We start from the raw sequence: 20,485 nt of genomic DNA, 5'->3' as shown, positions 1-20,485 counted from the left end.
AGTTGTATTGAAAAGGGAATTTCAGCAGGTGTCATTTGTAGGCATGCAGCACCTGGTGAAATTCCTTTTTCATCACAACAGTTAAAGCTGCAGGTGCCCTGCTCTCTTTTAAATCTGGTCACTCTAGAATAGCTCCTGCAGCTTTAACTGTTGTGATGAAGAGGGAATTTCACCAGGTGCTGCATGCATACAAAAGATACCTGCAGAAATTCCCTTTTCTATGCCACTGTTAAAGATACAGAAGCCCTGTCCTCCTTTTCATAGGGTCACCCTACAGGATGGCCAAATTTGAGGTTCTGCACCCCTGTGATAAACCGTCCTTTACTGTGACATCCAAATGCAGCATTTAAGTGAGAGTTCAGTTATTCACCTAGCACCCTTTGCTGAAACGGAATGAGCTTGCCTAAAGCCAAGGACACAGTTGCCCCAGACGAACTCTCTCATCCAACGTCTTAGCCAGATGCAAACCTCTTCATCACATAAGCCCTTCATGGAGCAAACTAAACAGAAAGTGTGTGAGGAAATCAAGGAAAGGCAGCTTTAACATAAATGACTGATTGTCATGCTACCAGTATCCAGTCCTATGAAGCTGCCACTAGCAACGTGCTTTTACGATCCTGTTATTAGCTGTGTGCTTTCTTATTACCGTATTTCTTCGATTGTAAGACGCCATCGATTGTAAGACGCACACTAATTTCAGTACCACCAACAGAAAAAAAAGACCTAAGACACACCCGCGATTCTAAGACGCACCCCATTTTTAGAGATGTTTATATGGGGGGAAAAGTGCATCTTAGAATCGAAGAAATAGGGTGTTTCTATTATTTCTAAGCCCTAATTGAATAGCCAATTTTTCAGTTCCTTTCCGATAAAGGAAAGAACTCAACAGAACACCAAATTCTCTGCACAGAAGCCCATCAGATCTGGCTTATTTCTGCCATTTTTTGCTGCTTGCATTCTCTGATGATTGAATAGATAAATAACAATAATAACCACGCACTCCATGCATATCTACAGTTACTTTCCCCCATGTGTTCTCTCGTGTGCAAGAAGGTCTGAACTGGCAATGAAGCATTTCCCACAGGCCACGCATTTATACGGCTTTTCTCCCGTATGAGTCCTCTGATGCCTACGAAAGTTCGACCTCAGACTGAATGTCTTCCCGCACTCTGAGCAGCTGTATGGTTTTTCTCCCGTGTGAATTCTCTGATGTCCTCTAAGGAGAGAGCTGGCAGTGAACGTCTTCCCGCATTCAAGACACTTATACGGCTTCTCCCCGGTGTGGACCCTCCTGTGCGAAATGAGTTGTGAATTGTGTCCAAAGCTTCTCCCGCAATCCGAGCACTGATATGGCTTTTCTCCTGTGTGGATTCTCTCATGTCGAATCAGGAACGTGCTCACGCTGAAAGATTTCCCGCAGTACGAACATTTGAACGGCAGCTCTCCTCGGTGGCTTTTCAGGTGATTGGCAAAAGAGGAGTGTTGGCGGAACCGTCTTCCACAGTCCGAGCATTTATACGGCTTTTCTCCTGTGTGGGTTCTGTAGTGTTTGGTGAGATCTGAGCACATGGTGAAGCTTTTCCCACAGTGGGAGCATTCGAACGGCCTCTCCCCCGTGTGGATTCTCAGGTGACTGGTGAACGAGGAGTTCTGCCGGAAGCATTTCCCACATTCTGAACATTTGTACGGCTTCTCTCCCGTGTGGGTCCTGTAGTGTCTAGTGAGGTCCGAGCTCACGGTGAAGCTTTTCCCACAGTGCGTGCAGGTGTACGGCTTCTCGCCCGTGTGGGTCCTCGCATGGGCCACGAGGGTCGACTTCAGGCTGAAGCTTTTCCCACACTCCAAGCACTTGTAGGGCTTCTCACCTGTGTGGATTCGCTGGTGCGCGGTGAGGCCCGTGGGCCGACTGAATCCTCGCCCGCACACGGGGCACTTGTGGCGCTTGTCATCTTTCGGGAGTCTCTGCTGGGCCGCAGCGTTTTCTCGACCCTCCTTCCCTGTCGCTTGAGGAAAGGAAGGGGCCGCGCACCCTTCTGGACGGCTTTCCCTGCTCCTCTCCAATCCAGCCTGACTTTCTTGGCTCGGAGGCTCCAATTGATCAGGATTTTCCAGTAGAAGATTCCTCCCTTGGTTCTCATTCACCCACCCGTCACCTGCTGGAACAAATATTTAAAGCTCCCATGAGATGCTGTTACATTTCGATTTCTGCGTAGAGTTTACTTATTTATTATAGTTATATCCTGCCTTCTTTCTTGCAAGGAACGCAAGGCAGCGTACATTCAGGGCCGGCGCCAGACTATTTTGCGCCCTAGGCAAGGCGAGCTACCCGCATCCCACCCCGCGCCCAAAATTGACCCTCATGCCCTCCAGGTGCACTGGATTACAAACGCCATCACCCCCAGCTGACCTAGGTTGAGGCCATTCTTCTTGAAAAGGCAATTGTCTCACTTAGTTTGCATAGTTTTGCCTAGGAGAAAGTTCCTAGAGATTAAATTCTCTTCCTGTAAGAAGAGATGTTTATTGCTTGAATAAAGCTTTGTGGATTACTTAGCAAGCATCGTTATTGTCATAGAATCATAGAATAGTAGAGTTGGAAGGGGCCTAAAAGGCCATGGAGTCCAACCCCCTGCTCAATGCAGGAATCCACCCTAAAGTATCCCTGACAGATGCTTGTCCAGCTGCCTCTTGAAGGCCTCTAGTGTGGGAGAGACCACAACCTCCCTAGGTAACTGTTTCCATTGTCGTACTGCTCTAACAGTCAGGAAGTTTTTCCTGATGTCCAGCTGGAATCTGGCTTCCTTTAACTTGAGCCCGTTATTCCATGTCCTGCACTCTGGGAGGATCGAGAAGAGACCCTGGCCCTCCTCTTTTAAGTATTTGAAGAGTGCTATCATGTCTCCCCTCCATCTTCTCTTCTCCAGGCTAAACATGCCCAGTTGTTTCAGTCTCTCTTCATAGGGCTTTGTTTCCAGACCCCTGATCATCCTGGTTGCCCTCCTCTGAACACGCTCCAGCTTCACCTTCTTGAATTGTGGAGCCCAGAACTGGACGCAATACTCTCGATGAGGCCTAACCAGGGCTGAATAGAGATGAACCAGTACAGGTCCTGAACCCCTGATCTATAGAGAAGCTCTCTTCACATTTAAGAATGTAAGAAGAGCCCTGCTGGATCAGACCAAGGGTCCATCTAGCTCAGCACTCTGTTCACACAGTGGCCAACCAGCCGTCGGCCAGGGACTCACAAGCAGGACAGTGCAACAGTACCCTCCCACCCATGTTCCCCAGCAACTGGCGCACACAGGCTTCCTGACTCAGATACTGGAGCTAGCATGTAACCATCAGGGCTAGTAGCCATGGATAGCCTTCTTCTCCAGGAATTTATCCAACCCCCTTTTAAAGCCTTCCAAATGGTTGGCCATCACTATATCTTGTGGTAGTGAATTCCATAATTTAACTCTGCGCTGTGTGAAGAAGTCCTTCCTTTTATCTGTCCTGAATCTCCCACCCATCAGCTTCATGGGATGACCCCATTGGGTTCTACTGTTATGGGAGCGAAGCGGACTGGTGGGAGATTCAGGACAAATAAAAGGAAGGACTTCTTCACACAGTGTATAGTTAAGACTATGGAATTCACTACCACAAGATGTAGTGAGAGGAACCAGGACCTCACGTGATTTGGAAGCTATACTTCTATTAATGCAGCCCAAAATAGCATTTGCCTTTCTTGCAGCCATATCGCACTGTTGGCTCATATTCAGCTTGCGATCTACAACAATTCCAAGATCCTTCTCATTTGTAGTATTGCTGACGAGAAGGATCTTGGAATTGTCTCCTAAGAAGGCAAGAAGTTTTGAAAACCACAACAATAATCCTCCTCCCCTCCATTTTATCCTCATGACAACAACCCTGTGAGGTAGGTTAGGCTGAGAGTCCATGACTGGCCCAAAATCCCCAGCGAGCTCCATGGCTGAGTGAGAGAATTGAACCTGGGTCTCCTGAGTCCCAGTCCAGCGCTCTAACCACTACGCCACACTGGATCGGTTCTGATCACCCCACCTCAAAAAAGAATGTTGTAGAGTGAGGAGAAGGACAAGACAGGTGCGTGATCAGGGGGATGGAGCATTTTCCCTACAGTTTAGGTATTGGACCACTTTCAGTCCAAGAATCAAATTCAGGCCATGGCTAGACGAGGGGGTAGAAGGGCGACGATCTCGCAACTTTATTATTGCAAGATCGTTGCCCTGCTCTACACACAGCACACAACATTGTGGCCACCATTTTATTAATATCGAAACTATTTTTAAAAATACGGCATATTTTAGCTGGAAGTTCCTACTGTCAGCAACTCAGCTTTAGGAGAGACGTTTCAGCATTTTAGAATGGGGAGAAACTGCACAAAAAGGCAGGAAACCAGCAAAGGATCAGTGCACGGGGTGGGTCCCATATCTTGTCTTTGAATTTGGTTATATTCTTACTTTGCTCCCTAGAGCAAACTGGGGCCCAGCAGTGACTCCATAAAGATGATCAGCAGCAAGGTGGGCGAGGATTCAGTCCGCCGACAGGCCTTGCTGTGCATCAAACATGGTGGAAATTTGGAATTAAAAAAAACCCTATTAAATAAAATATTGAAAGGGAAAGGAACCTCTCATGCAACCACTGAGTCATTACTGACTCTTGGAGGGACGCCAGCTTTCGCTGACATTTTCTTGGCAGGCCTTATAGCGGGGTGGTTTGCTGTTGCCTTCCCCGGCCGTGATTACCTTTCCCCCAGCTAACTGGGTACTCATTTTACCGACCTCGGGAGGATGGAAGGCTGAGTCGACCCAAGCCGGCTGCCTGAAACCAGCTTCCGCCGGGATCGAACTCAGGCCGTAGGGAGAGTTTCAGCTGCAGAAACTGCTGCTTTACCGCTCTGCGCCACACGAGGCTCTAAATAAAAAATTACGCATTGCTTATTTATTAAAATATTTAAATTTATTTATTTAATTTAATTTATTGCATTTATATCCCACCTTTTTTCCTCCAAGGAACCCAAGACGGCATATGTAATCCTCCTCCTCCTCTCCACTTTATCCTCACAACAACAACCCTGTGAGGTGGGCTGGGCTGAGAGTCTGTGACTGGCCCAAAGTCACCCAGTGGGTTTCCATGGCCGAGTGGGGGACTAGAACCCGGATCTCCCGACTCCCAGTCCAACACTTTAGCCACTACACTACAAAATAAAATAATTCCTCCTCATCCTCCCCATCTTGGGGGCTGCAGGGGTGGGAATAAAAGCATTTTAACAGTCTATAAATAAATTTTAACTTGGTGTTTTAAATTTGTAATTTTGCATTGCTGCTGTTTTTATCTGGTTGAGCTTTTATATTGTATTTTGTACTATGGTTTTATACTGTTGTTTTATACTTTGAATGTTTTTAATTTTTGTGAACCGCCCAGAGAGCTCCGGCTATTGGGCGGTATAAAAATGTAATAAATAAATAAAATAAATAAATAAATTGGCTGCCGGTGGCTGCTAGGATGCGCTACAAGGTTTTGTTGACCATGTATAAAGCCCTGCATTGCTTGGGCCCTGGATACCTGAGCACTCACCTTTCTCCTGTGTCTCACCATTGGCAGACTTGCTCTCAGGAGCAGGGCGCCCTGATGGTCCCCCGTTACAAATTGGAATGTGCCGGGGCCAGGGCTTTTTCAGTGGCTGGCCCCCAGTTATGGAATAATGTGTCCCTGGAGGTTAGACAGGCTCCCACTCTCAATTGCTTCAAACGCCTTTGTAAGGCGTTTTTATTTTCACAAGAGTCTGGGGAGGGGGTGGTTTAAATTGGGGTTGAGGGTGAGGGTTTTAATGGAATTTTCTTAATTCCTGTTAGACTCTTCCCCCAACCCCACAGGGCAAACTGCCATCTTGGTCCTGTGGGGAAGAAGAAGGACCGCGGGGACAGGAGCAGGCCGAGGAAACATCGGGGCCTGCTCCAGTTGGACTCCCCTAGTTCGGGAGCAGGACAATCCCATCAGCCCTTTTCCCAGTCCACTTAATTTCTCTCTCTCTCTCCTCCCCCCCCTCCCTCCTGAACTCCTTTTCCTTGTGTGTCATGTCTTTATTAGACTGTAAGCCTGAGGGCAGGGACTGTCTTTTTTGCTAAGTGTAAGCCGCTCTGAGAGCCTTTTTTGGCTGAGGAGCGGGGTATAAATATGATAAATAAATAAATAAATAAATAAAGTGGGTTGAGGTTTTTCATGGAATTGTTTTATATATTATTGTAAAGCACCTCGATGCTAGAAATGGTGAAGCGGTGCTATAAAAATTCTTTAAATAAATAAATAAATAAATAAAATAAGAGAGCTAAGATCTAAGAGAGCTTCGGCTATTGGGCGGTATAAAAATGAAATAAATAAATAAGCGTAATGGCACAAGGGTTCTTCCTCACCCAGTGTGCGGACCTCCTCCTTCTCCTCTTTAGCCTCCACGCCCAGCGGCCTTTGTCGGGCATCAAACGTAGTTCCTGTTGCCAGAGGGAAACTCAAAGCCACGTCCTGGAACAACGTCAGCACCTGAAATGGCAAAGGAGCGTCTTATTCACGACAGCAGCAACAGGTTGGCTCAGTTCAGACAACACGTTTCTCTACGCAGGGGGAAAACTGCCCTCAACAGTTGAGTTTCGAAGGGGTGCGCCCCACACATGTTCTAACTCTACTGTTGTGTGACTGTGGGCTCCCGTGGAGTTGAGTAAAATCCATCGTGACGTTTGATTGACAGTTCCTCCACCCTCTCTCCTCCCCCAGTCCTCCCAATGGTATCCCATCAACCATTGCTGCAAAAAAAAAACCCAATCCCGGCAGCTCTCCTAGAGCAGCACTCACTCATTTTGCCACTCTTGCCAGGGAACTCTGTAGCCAGCGGGAAACGTTAACTCAACGCAACAGAAAACTTCACGGAGCCCTCCACACAACACACCATATAACAATTGTGCAGGAACTCTCCTCTGCACAACGTGGATATTCTGCATGGAGCGTTTTCCAAAAAAACTCCACCGTTGTGCGGAGTTCTCCTGCCAGACAACACATTTCTCAATGGTGGTGCAAAAACTCCACCGTGGAGTTTATTTATTTATTTATTTATTACATTTCTTTACCGCCCAATAGCCAGAGCTCTCTAGGCGGTTCACAAAAATTAAAAACATTCAAAGTATAAAACAACAGTATAAATTTCTGTAAACCGCCCAGAGAGCTCCGGCTATGGGAGCGGTATATAAGTGAAATAAATAAATAAATAAAACCATAATATAAAATACAATATAAAAGCTCAACCAGATAAAAACAGCAGCAACGCAAAATTACGAATTTAAAACACCAAGTTAAAATTTATTTATAGACTGTTAAAATGCTGGGAGAATAAAAAAGTCTAAAAGCATATAATGTAGGTGCCAAGCGAACCTCCTTAGGGAGCTCATTCCACAGCCAGAGTTCTAAAACTACCGTTGAGAAACGTGTTGTGTGAACAGAGCCATTTATACAGCGTCACCAATATGGGTCATTGGGTCAGTTCAGCCTCAAATTGCCTGGGACTACAGGATCTGGCCTCATCTATCAGTCAGAGGACCATTAGTAGCAGCCCCCCCCCCCCCGCCCCCGGCTGCAACGCCCCTTGAAAATGGCTCATGACAATTTAGCTGAAAAAGCCCTTCCATTGGCAATGATGGAGACTTAGGCCCCTGGGGAAGAGATCCAGGGCCCCTGGAAATAGTCCCAGGGCCCCATATACTCAGGCTTAGCAAGACGGACTAATTGATAGGCCCCTGTCGAAGTAACGGTTCACCACTCATTAGTGAACCCTTGAAGTATGCACTGAAAAGCAGGAGCAGGGCCTTCTCTGCTGTGGCACCCCGGCTGTGGAATGAGCTCCCTAAGGAGGTTCGCTTGGCACCTACATTAAATGCTTTTAGACGCCAGGTGAAGACCTTTTTATTCTCCCAGCATTTTAACAGTCTATCAATAAATTTTAACTTGGGTGTTTTAAATTCGTAATTTTGCATTGCTGCTGTTTTTATCTGGTTGAGCTTTTCTATTGTATTGTTTTATACTGTTGTTTTATACTTTGAATGTTTTTAATTTTTGTGAACCGCCCAGAGAGCTCCGGCTACTGGGCGGTATAGAAATGTAATTAATAAATAACAAATAAATAAATAAATAAATAAGCGATGAGCCTTGGCCAAAGGGCATCTCAGAATTGCTAGCCCCACCACAGATTCAAATTGAGAGCCAGTGTGGTGTAATGGTTAGAGTGTTGGACTGGGACTCAGGAGATCTGGGTTCTAGTCTCCACTCAGCCATGATGCTCACAGGGTGACTTTGAGCTCCATCCAACGAGTGTTTTATCCATCCACGCTCGTTACTGGGCACTCGTGAATTACTCACACGACTTCGTCTGCCTCTCGAGCGTCTTCCGCCCCTTCTGGCTGTTATTGCACTGCAAAAAAACCCTCATTAAGTTTGGCTGCTGCTCTCTCCTCCCAGACTGAATGGGGCTAATTACTTAGGGTGACCATAAGGACAACATGGTCGCTCCAAGGGGGCGTGTCCAGCACCAAGGGGGCGTGCCCACCTGAACATAGCCTTGGTCACTTGTCTGATTTTACAGCACACATTTAAGACAAATCTGTTCTACATAACATCTTAATGTTAAAATCACTGAAATAAAGAACAAATGAGAGATTCAATGTATCTGAAATTAACTTCACTCACTCCTACTTGTGTAGGTTTTGCTGTACTTTGAAGCTTTTGTTATACTCTGTGTGTTACATTCTCTCCTTCCCTCAAATATCTTTTCTGACTGTATCTTCACTCATTGCAAGCTGCTGTTGTTGTTAACAGGGTTTGCTACTGGCCCCAGATCTGTTTCAAATTTGGTATGGCTAAAGCTCTACCTAAAAGCTATCATGGTACAAAGTTTCATCTCTTTATCTTTAAAAATGACGATTTTAAAAATAATAATTTTAAAACCTCATTTTTTAAAAAAAAATCAAAAAAATCAATGGATGAACAGATCTGTTTCAAATTTGGTGTGGCTAAAGGTTTACCTAAATCCTATCATGGTACAAAGTTTCATCTCTTTAACTTTAAAAATGACGATTTTAAAAATAATTTTAAAACCTCAATTTTTTAAAAAAAACCTAAAAAATCAATGGATGAACGGATCTGTTTCAAATTTGGTATGACTAAAGCCCTTCCTAAGAGCTACCATTGTGCCAAGTTTCATGTCTTTATCTTAAAAAATGATTTAGAAAAGCATTTTTGTTAATTCCCATTAGAGCTGCTCTTTGGAAAAAAAAATCCGGATTTCCCCTCCCCCTCCCAGATTTGCCATAAAAGTCCCGGACAAATCCGGGCAAATCCGGTCATATAGTCACCCTATAATTACTTCCTGTTTTGTGGGAGCAGCGACAGAAGAGCCGCACATTTGACTAGACGTGATGGGGCTTTTGGGCCCAGTCACTGACGTTCAGCCTCACTTCTCTCACAGGGTTGTTGTTGTGAGGGTTTATTGTTTTATTTATTGCATTTATATCCCATCTTTTTCCTCCAAGGAACCCAAGGCAGCGTACGTAACCCTCCTCCTCTCCAGTTTATCCCCACAACAACCACCCTTGGGTGCCTTGCAAAAGGAAAAGCGGGATATAAATGTAATAATAAAATAGGCTTCAGTTCCTCAACATCGAGTTGCGACCATAACAACGCCCAGGTACTATTTGGGATTTTCTGTTGAGACATCCCAGAACTGGCCCATGACATTTTACTGCATGAGGTGAAGAATAAGATGGCGACTTCCTCCATCTTACGTATAGAAGCCAAACAGATTAGCAGCAAAATCTTAGTTCAACACTAGGGTGACCCTGTGAAAAGGAGGACAGGGCTCCTGTATCTTTAACAGTTGTATTGAAAAGGGAATTTCAGCAGGTGTCCTTTGTATATATGGGGAACCTGGTGAAATTCCCTCTTCATCACCACAGTTAAAGCTGCAGGTGCCCTGCCCTCTTTTAAATGTGGTCACCCTAGTATAGCTCCTGCACCTTTAACTGTTGTGACGAAGAGGGAATTTCACCAGGTTCCCCATATATGCAAATGACACCTGCTGAAATTCCCTTTTCTATGCAACTGTTAAAGATACAGGAGCCCGGTCCTCCTTTTCATAGGGTCACCCTATTCAACACTATTATCCTCCACTGCACCTGAAAGCAGTGTGGTACCTTAGTGGACCCAGGGCAGGCTGTGTAACATACATTACTCTTCTCCAACCCCTTGCTGCCACCTCCCAGCAACTGCCGCCTGAGGCAACTGCCTCACTCTGTCTAATGGTAGGGCCGGCCCTGAAACACACGCTCACCTGCTGCTTTGGCTTTTCGGCCTCTTGTCGCCTCAGCAGAAAATCCTCCGCCAAGGCCACCGCATGGCTGCAGCTCTCCGGGCAGCCATCTTTGACCCAGCTCTGCATCTCTGAGGGCAGGACAGCCAGAAACTGCTCCAGGATCAGCAGCTCCAGCATCTGCTCCTTGGTGTGTCTCTCTGGCTTCAGCCACTGGTGGCAAAGATGCCAGAGGTGGCTGCAAACCTTGTGGGGGTCCCCAGCCTCCTGGTAGTCGAATTCCCTGAAGAGTTTCCGCTGCCTCTCCTTGGCAGCAAAATCATCTCCCAGGAACACTTCTTCTCCCATTTTCCAATTGCTTTCTCCATTCCTGGCCTCCAACTTTCCATATTCCTGTGGTAAAGTACAGCTCTGCACAGCCTGGGGCCACTGGCTGGTGTTAGCTGCTCCTTTCAAGGAGGCCAGGAAAAGCTTAGCATTACGCTCTGGGGCGTCTGGGTTTCCCCATCCTGGGTGAATGAGCTGCTCCTGAGAGTCTGAATACAGCCGACGCCTCTCATCGCCTGGTTCCTCCTTAAGCTGCAGAGGCGCCTCCCAATTCAGAAAGCGCTGGTTGGCTTTGAAATCACAAGAGAGGCGAACTTCTGTCTGGGATACCATCCCGGGTTCCAGTCCTGCCAGGCTCTGTTTGTCCATTTTAACTCTCGGCTCCAGCCCAGCCAAGAAGTGGAGAGTCCCTTTGGCCACCTGATCGGCCGCCATTTTGTCTCTCAGGGAGGAGATGACTTTATGGACCTCTCACTCTTCAGTGACTGTATTTGCCCCGGAAATGCTGGAGAACCGCCCAGCTGCTGGGTAGCCTCGCACATATGGGGTGATCCCATGGGGCGTGGGGAGGCCTGTAGAAAATTTTCACTGGTTTGACAGCACCAGGGGTCCCGACGCATCCCCAATATTAAATTTAATAAGAACTTGCAAGAAGGAAGGTGGTCGCCCTAAGAGGGAGAGAGAGAAGACAGATAGAAGAATTTAAGAGCAAATGGATAATAAAGTTTCGCTTCATCATCTTTCTTGATAAAAGTAGCCAATGTTTACCAAAACTGATAGGAGCAGACGGTCATACAGGCCATGGGTAAAATATTCCCCAAAACAAAGCCCTATGAAGAGAGACTGAAACAACTGGACATGTTTAGCCTGGAGAAGAGAAGATTGAGGGGAGACATGAGAGCACTCTTCAAATACTTAAGAGGTTGTCACACAGAGGAGGGCCAGGATCTCTTCTCGATCCTCCCAGAGTGCAGGACACGGAATAACGGGCTCAAGTGGCAGGAAGCCAGATTCCGGCTGGACATCAGGAAAAATGTCCTGTCTGTTAGAGCAGCATGACAATGGAACCAATTACCTATGGAGGTCGTGGGCTCTCCCACCCTAGAGGCCTTCAAGAGGCAGCTGGACAACCATCTGTCAGGGATGCTTTAAGGTGGATTCCTGTATTGAGCAGGGGGTTGAACTCGATGGCCTTAAGAGGCACCTTCCAACTCTATTATTCTATGATTCTATTCTATCATGTTTGGATGGTTGCTCGAGGCCTAGGGTAGCCATGTGTCCCAAGGACAGTCCTCTATTTGAAGGGCATTCTGATTTGAAGCCTCATCCCACCTACACTTTTGTTCTGGTTTACCCTCGAATTATCTCATTTCGCTTATATAGTGCTTATATAGCATATGAAAACTTGTAAACGTACACCTCTGCTGTAGCGCGTTGCGGAGATCCGTTGAGGTTCACTCACACGTGTTCTTATCCCCACCCCCCAGACCTTCTTTGTACCTCCTCCTACTGTTTATTGGTTGTTTGAAGTGGAGACAACTCCCCCTCCGACAACAGGGATTGGGATTTGCTTCTCTTGTTACTGAACACCGAAGCAGAACGTTACATAAAACTGCAGTCAACTCTTTTGATTGCTTACTCAGTAAATAAATCCCATTGAGTTCAACGGAATGCATTTCCAAATTAGAGCCCTTCGGATTGCAGTCTTAATTTTTGCAACTTTAAAAAGGAAAAAAAAATGGGGTGGGTGGCTGGGGTAGGGGAGCGAAGGGAGGTAGGAAGTGGCCATCTCAACTCCCAGGGTATGGAGACTTCAAATGCAGTGCCAGGACCTCCAATGACAGAGAAATGGGTTTCCATGGCCGAGTGAGGACTAGAACCCGGATCTCCCGGCTCCCAGATCAACTCTCTAGTCACGACACCGCACTGCACCACAGATCCCAAACATCTGCAGAGAATACCTGAACTTTCTGAATAAGAGATGCTGTATTTTCAGAGCTCTTGAGATGCTGTAGTTTGAGTGCCAAAATGGAAGCCACACAGCGACAGCAAAGCCTGCCAAAGGCAAATGGGAAACGCCTCTTGAAGTGGGTCAGCCGGCCATTTTCTCTGGGCTGTAGATCCCACTGCAGCTATCATCGTGTGCACAGACTTGGGGGTTATCTACTGGAAGCAGGACTTAGCTCCGCGTATACAGAAAAAGGAGTGGGCAGTGAGACAGCCTTTTCCAACCCGGAACCCTCCCGATGTGTTGGACTACAACCCCCATCATTCCCAGCCGGCTGGCTGGGAATGATGGGGGTTGTAGTCCAACACATCGGGAGGGTGTCAGGTCGAAGAAAGCTACTATCAGAGGTCCTGAAAAGCTGCAAATCAAACTAAGCTAGGGTGACCCTATGAAAAGGAGGACAGGGCTCCTGTATCTTTTTTTTTTTTTATAATAATTTTTATTCATTTTCAACACTATATAAACATAGATAAACATTTCCAAAATATAACTGAAACAAACACAATAAGAAAAAAAATACATCAAATATCTGCTGCATACATATTGAATAATTGTTGAGTACAAATATCAAAAACTATTACATATGCCTTATCACACTACAACATCTTCATTCTTAACATAAAAGTGCACCCCCCACCTCGGGATCATTCTTGAGTCCAAAATCTAATCATTTCTTCTGCTGGTGGTTTCCCACTTCCCTTAGTAAACACGAACACTAGGAACTGTTTCCAGATTCCTTCGAACTCATTTATTTTAGTTACGCCTTTTCTCCACTTAATATTGCATGTCAGTTTATCATTAATGGCTATGTCCCATGTTGTGTAAGGTGACCATATGAAAAGGAGGACAGGGCTCCTGTATCTTTAACAGTTGCATAGAAAAGGGAATTTCAGCAGGTGTCATTTGTATATATGGAGAACATGATGAAATTCCGTCTTCATCACAACAGGTAAAGCTGCAGGAGCTAGACTAGAGTGACCAGATTTAAAAGTGGGCAGGGCACCTGCAGCTTTCGAAGAGGGAATTTCACCAGGTTCTCCATACATACAAATGACACTTGCTGAAATTCCCTTTTCAGTACAACTGTTAAAGATACAGGAGCCCCGTCCTCCTTTTCATTGGGTCACCCTAACTAAGCGCCCTTCATCGAGGGCATACTTTTAGAGTATGGGGAAGGGGCACCGGCTCGCCTTAAGGCTGCCATCCCCAGGAGTAAGCCTGACTGAATGCAGAGAGGCTGATTTCATAGGGTCGGAACCCCTTTCCTTCGTTTTTCACGCCAGCCTTTCTCCAGCCCACAATTTATTTATTTATTACATTTTTATATCGCCCAATAGCTGAAGCTCTCTTTGCTGCTTCCCCCCCCACACCGCTTTCTTTCTTGCCCTAAAGGATTCTTTCCCTCCTTGGTGCCCAAATGCCCTCCTCCAATGCATACCTGCCCCCTCCTACTACCCCCAAGGATTCGGAGTCAGCTCTGCTAGTAAGCCCCAAAGCACCCACTCACAGCTGCGTGCAGCATCCAGAAGCATGGCTGGGAGGGAATTGCAAAGGTGCGCTGGAGCAGCAATTCACCAGCCTTGCAATCGAGCCAACGGTGCCTCTTATCATCAGCATTCAGGTGAGCAACTTAGAGGAGCATCCAAAAGAGACAACCCGCCAGAAGACATCTCAGGAAGGAGGTGTCCCCCCGCCCCCGCCCCCACTTCCCTCCATTCAGCTTTGCACCATAGAGACAGGGAAGGCTTTGCCTGCACACCCACACTTCTAGCTTCCTCCCTCTCTCAATTTCAACCCACGTCCTCTCTAGGAAAGGGCATCTTGGCTAGTTTAACCTATAAAAGCATCCGCGCATGCTTGCACAGATATGAGAAAGGCAATGAATGTGAGCATATGAAAAGGAGGACAGGGCTCCTGTATTTTAACATTTATTGTTGCTCCCCGCCTCGAAAAAATGGAGAGGTGGGCAAGAAATAATAATAATAATAATAATAATAATAATAATAATAATAATAATAATAATAATAATAATAATAATGTTGCATAGAAAAGGTACCCTATCTTAGAGTGACCCTATGAAAAGGAGGACAGGGCTCCTGTATCTTTAACAGTAATGTAGAAAAGGGAATTTCAGCAGGTGTCAATTGAAGAGGGTGAAATTCCCTCTTCATCACAACAGTTAAAGCTGCAGAAGCCCTGCCCTCTTTTGTATCTGGCCACTCTACTATAGCTAGTGTAGCTTTAACTGTTGTGCTGAAGAGCGAATTTCACCCTCTTCAATTCACACCTGCTGAAATTCCCTTTTCTACATTACTGTTAAAGATACAGGTGCCCTGTCCTCCTTTTCATATGGTCACCCTATCTCTTCGATTCTAAGACGCACTTTTCCCCCCATATAAACATCTCTAAAAATGGGGTGCGTCTTAGAATCGCGGGTGTGTCTTGGGTGTTGTTTTTTTCTGTTGGTGGTACTTAAATTAGTGTGAGTCTTATAATCGATGGCTTCTTACAATCAAAGAAATACGGTAATAGATATTGCTGTTGACCATGAAAGGAGGAATATGATCCCTCCCCGCAGCCCTTACAGCCACTGCAGAAAGAACAGTGTTGCCTAGGGTGACCCTATGAAAAGGAGGACAGGGCTCCTGTATCTTTAACAGTTGCCTAGAAAAGGGGATTTCAGCAGGTGTCATTTGTATATATGGAGAACCTGGTGAAATTCCCCTCTTCATCACAGCAGTTAAAGCTGCAAGAGCTATACTAAAGTGCCCAGATTTAAAAGAGGGCAGGGCACCTGCAGGCCTGGTGTGTGGTTTTGCAGCATGGTACTCACATGACATCATGCCTGTCCTGCAGATACCCTGCCTCTTCTGTCTTTTCCTAGAATGGGGAAAGACTGGATTATTTTCCCCAAGTGAATTTAATGCACCCTGAAGCCTCCGTGTAGTGCTGCCCTCCTGCTTTTTCCTTTGCTGGGGGCGTGTGCTGTAAGGGAGAGCTTGCTGATGAAAGGGGAGGGTGGGGCGGCTCTCCTCCTCCACGCCTTTCAAACCAAGGAGCTGAGCCGTGTAACATACTTTTGCTGCTCCAACCCTACCCCCCTCCTTGCCCATAGCTCCCTTATTTTTTAAAGATAAACAGATGAAACTTGGGACCCTGAGAGCTTTTAAGTAGGGCTTTGGGTATGCCAAGCTTGAATCAGATCGGTTCATCCCTTGATTTTTTTTTTTTAGGATTTTTTTAAAAAATCCCCTTAAGCCATTGTCCTGATAATCCACCAATGCGAAATTCCACGTGTTTGCATCTGTGGAGGATTGGTTTTCCTTTACTTTGATAATGTTGAAAAATGTGTAAAATGTGACCTCTGAAAGTTTCAGGCTTGCAACACAACGTGCAAGATTGGAATGAGGGTGAGATAGTGCATCTTGTTGACTTCTCAGACAAATGGGTAGGAATAAAACCTTTACATCTCGACGAGTTGCTCCTATGAAAAGATTGTTAATGACTCTTAACATTGTTTATGCTCTTTAATTTTGTATTGAGGCGTTTTTTCTGTCAGATTACAAATAATAGAGTTATTGTGCGGAAACTGAATTTTGGCTGCCATTTTCCAAGATGGCGGCTGTTACGATGATTTCCCAAGATGCCCTTATATCTCATTTTAATTTACATGGTCATAAATGGCACCATACCAAATTTCACACTTGTATCACAGTGTGCACGATTTTTTTTGCTAAGCTGCTCTATCACCCCCTCAGCTGCTGCTGGCAACGATGACTCTCTTCTAGAATTCACGACCACAACATGGAGTTATGACCACCAATTTGGCTGGCTTTGAAAGAGGGCCAGATAAATTCCTGGAGGAGGAGGCTATCAAGGGCTACTGTATACACTAGTTGCTGTGGACCATGGGTGGGAAGGTGCTGCTGCACTGTGTCCTGCTTTGTTGGTTCCTGGTCGACAGCTGGTTGGCCACTGTGTGAACGGAGTACTGGACTAGATGGACCCTTGGTCTGACCCGGCATGAGGCTTCTTATGTTATAACACTCCCTCTTCTTGCTGGGTGGATCTGTTTGTGAACCGCCCAGAGAGCTTTGGCTATTGGGCAGTATAAAAATGCAATAAATAAAATGAAATAAAAAGTTCAGCCAGCGTGTCTGTGGGGCGCAGGGGGGTGTTGTAAAGGGTGGTTCTCCGTTGAGAGCCTCTTCTTGCCATGAGAATCACGAGGTCCCGGGAGGCTCAACAAGTCAAACCAGGACACTGAAATTTCCAGCGGTTTGGGGGAGAAACTACACGCTTCAGGTGGCAGAGGGCAAGAAGAGGCGCTTTAGGCCCCGTGGAACACTTGCTTCTGGCACATGACTTCCGAAGCCAGAGTAAGTGCTGCAAAATACACTCCCCTGGGAAAAAAACGCTGCGTTGCTGTTGTTTGAGGACGAGGAATTTTATTTGATTTTGAAAGCAAGGACCCCAGATATGCCTGTTACCTTTAAAAGCTCTCACCAGCCAGAGTTTCTCATGAAACATCCACTCTCACATTATTTCTTGGAATCGGGCAAGAATAACAAACGTTGTGCTTTTTATGTAATATCTATATACTATATTTCACACGTCTTAGGATTTCTGAGTTGTGTACAGTCAATGGTGTCACACAGAAAATACAACAATAAAAAAACTCCCACAGGGTGCTAAACTATGCATGTTTAGAAACAAGTAAGTCCCACAATATTGAGCCTACATGACCAAACGTTGACAGCTGTTGCTGCTGCCTGAAAGCCTGACTGGGGCAGGACAACCTTCATAACTTTTGATGAACCGCTTAGAACCTCTCCAAACTCATGAAAGGAAAATCTCTCTTCAGTAGGCCAGAATACAATGCATCAGTAGTTTGGACCCTGTCTAGCTCCTTCCTATCTTTCCTCTCTCATCTCACACTATTGCCCCGCTCGTGCTCTTCGCTCCTCTGATGCCATGTTTCTCACCTGCCCAAGGGTCTCTACTTCCCTTGCTCGGCTTCGTCCATTTTCTTCCGCTGCCCCTTACGCCTGGAACGCTCTTCCAGAACATTTGAGAACTACAAGTTCAATCGCAGCTTTTAAAGCTCAGCTAAAAACTTTTCTTTTTCCTAAAGCTTTTAAAACTTGATCTTGTTCTGACTTTTATACTGCTAGTTTTACTCTACCCTGTGCCTGTTTGGTGCATTCTCTTCCCCTCCTTATTGTTTTATTATGATTTTATTAGAATGTAAGCCTATGCGGCAGGGTCTGGCTGTTTTACTGTTTTACTCTGTACAGCACCATGTACATTGATGGCGCTATATAAATAAATAATAATAAGTTTTAGAAAAATATATGACCTGGCTTTCTGAAAATTCAAGTAGAAAGGATATTATTTAATACCGTATTTCTTCGATTCTAAGACACACTCCCCCCCCATATAAACATCTCTAAAAAAGGGGTGTATCTTAGAATCGTGGGTGTGTCTTAGGTTTTTTTTTTCCTGTTGGTGGTACTGAAATTAGTGTGCGTCTTACCATCGATGGCGTCTTAGAATCGAAGAAATACGGTATGTACTAAAAAACTTTCTTGGACACCTTTGAGGGCAGAAGCACTCCCAAGGTGGATCATGGCAATAAAGTACATAAAAAAACAGTTAAAATATTAAAAGCGATCAAACTTAAGGGTAATAAAAAAAAGCAATAAAAAATAAAAAAGCCACCAATCAAACGAGCAACAATACCTGCAATGCCAGCAGCAGCAGTCCTAGCAAGAGAAGGACACAGTAACAGAATACACTTTCAAGGCCTTCATAGAATCATAGAATAGCAGAGTTGGAAGGGTCCTACAAGGCCATCTAGTCCAACCCCCTGCTCAATGCAGGAATCCACCCTAAAGCATCCCTGACAGATGGTTGTCCAGCTGCCTCTTGAAGGCCTCTAGTGTGGGAGAGCCCACAACCTCCCTAGGTAACTGATTCCATTGTCGTACTGCTCTAATAGTCAGGAAGTTTTTCCTGATGTCCAGCCGGAATCTGGCTTCCTTTAACTTGAGCCCGTTATTCCGTGTCCTGCACTCTGGGAGGATCGAGAAGAGATCCTGGCCGTCCTCTGTGTGACAACCTTTTAAGCATTTGAAGAGTGCTCTCATGTCTCCCCTCAATCTTCTCTTCTCCAGGCTCAACATGCCCAGTTCTTTCAGTCTCATAGAATCATAGAATAGCAGAGTTGGAAGGGGCCTACAAGGCCATCCAGTCCAACCCCCTGCTCAATGCAGGAATCCACCCTAAAGCATCCCTGACAGATGGTGGTCCAGCTGCCTCTTGAAGGCCTCTAGTGTGGGAGAGCCCACAACCTCCCTAGGTAACTGATTCCATTGTTGTACTGCTCTAACAGTCAGGAAGTTTTTTCTGATGTCCAGCTGGAATCTGGCTTCCTTTAACTTGAGCCCGTTATTCCGTGTCCCGCACTCTGGGAGGATCGAGAAGAGATCCTGGCCCTCCTTTGTGTGACAACCTTTTAAGTATTTGAAGAGTGCTCTTATGTCTCCCTTCAATCTTCTCTTCTCCAGGCTAAACATGCCCAGTTCTTTCAGTCTCATAGAATCATAGAATAGCAGAGTTGGAAGGGGCCTACAAGGCCATCGAGTCCAACCCCCTGCTCAATGCAGGAATCCACCCTAAAGCATCCCTGACAGATGGTGGTCCAGCTGCCTCTTGAAGGCCTCTAGTGAGGGAGAGCCCACAACCGCCCTAGGTAACTGATTCCATTGTCGTACTGCTCTAACAGTCAGGAAGTTTTTCCTGATGCCCAGCTGGAATCTGGCTTCCTTTAACTTGAGCCCGTTATTCCGTGTCCTGCACTCTGGGAGGATCGAGAAGAGATCCTGGCCCTCCTCTGTGTGACAACCTTTTAAGTATTTGAAGAGTGCTCTCATGTCTCCCCTCAGCCTTCTCTTCTCCAGGCTAAACAGGCCCAGTTCTTTCAGTCTCTCTTCATAGGGCTTTGTTTCCAGACCCCTGGATGATCCTTCTTGGAAGCCTACACAGGGGGAATGAACCCCATCCAAGGCCAGCTGTAAACCTCACCTTAAATGTGCCATCTGTAAGTATTGTTTTAAATTTGTATTTTAAATTTCTATTTCTGCACTGCTGCTGATTTTATCCTGGTTGTTGTTTTTATGTATTGTATTTTATATGACGGTTTTATACTTTGAATAGTTTTAATTTTTGTGAACCGCCCAGAGGGCTTCGGTTATTGGGCGATGGAGAAATGCAATAAATAAATAAATTTAGCTTGCTGGAACCGCTCCAATAAAATTTAAGAAAATAACTGTTAAGCATAAAAAGTGATAATAAACACTTAATAATTTATAAATGTAATGATTTAACACAAAATGCAACATTATACCAAAGTGAGAACTAAGTTGTCCACAAACACTAGAAGGAAATGACACACATCACTTTTTACTACTGATCTTATTTTTGTATGATGTTATGTGATAAATCGTAACCAATTTAAATTATTCAGTGTTTATTATTACTTGTTATACTTAACAGTATGGCTCAGTTATTTTATTAAATTTTATGCCTGTGTTTACAGTGGTAGCTCCATTTGAATCTTGTATCTCACTGATTTTCTTAAAACCATTTTGTTTTGAGTATTAATTTTGGTTTCAGAGACCTTTGTAATATTGCTCTAATTCTTTTCCTTCCAGTTTGGTATCTGGCACAATTATACACTTCATGAAGGACAAATCAGATGACGAGGTTTGTGTGGTTTTCCAACTTGC

The 20,485-nt window shown here is 45.4% G+C and overlaps 2 protein-coding genes across 2 annotated transcripts in view; both read right to left on the bottom strand.

Moving 5' to 3' along the window:
* LOC134396163 (uncharacterized) overlaps nucleotides 1–20,485 on the bottom strand; it is a 125,591-nt gene that overhangs the window by 31,065 nt on the left and 74,041 nt on the right. The window lies entirely within an intron of this gene.
* LOC134396173 (zinc finger protein 436-like) lies at nucleotides 822–11,289 on the bottom strand. Its single transcript, XM_063122574.1, has 3 exons — nucleotides 10,382–11,289; nucleotides 6,429–6,552; nucleotides 822–2,156 (listed from the first exon to the last, which is right to left on the bottom strand). Exons 1-3 carry the CDS (start codon nucleotides 11,120–11,122, stop codon nucleotides 1,018–1,020), a joined length of 2,004 nt encoding a protein of 667 aa, XP_062978644.1. The 5' UTR covers nucleotides 11,123–11,289; the 3' UTR covers nucleotides 822–1,017.

Source organism: Elgaria multicarinata, chromosome 3 (assembly GCF_023053635.1).
Source record: "Elgaria multicarinata webbii isolate HBS135686 ecotype San Diego chromosome 3, rElgMul1.1.pri, whole genome shotgun sequence".
NCBI lineage: Eukaryota > Metazoa > Chordata > Lepidosauria > Squamata > Anguidae > Elgaria > Elgaria multicarinata.
Note: the sequence above shows the minus strand (reverse complement) of the source record. Positions and strands in the feature narration are given on the sequence as shown.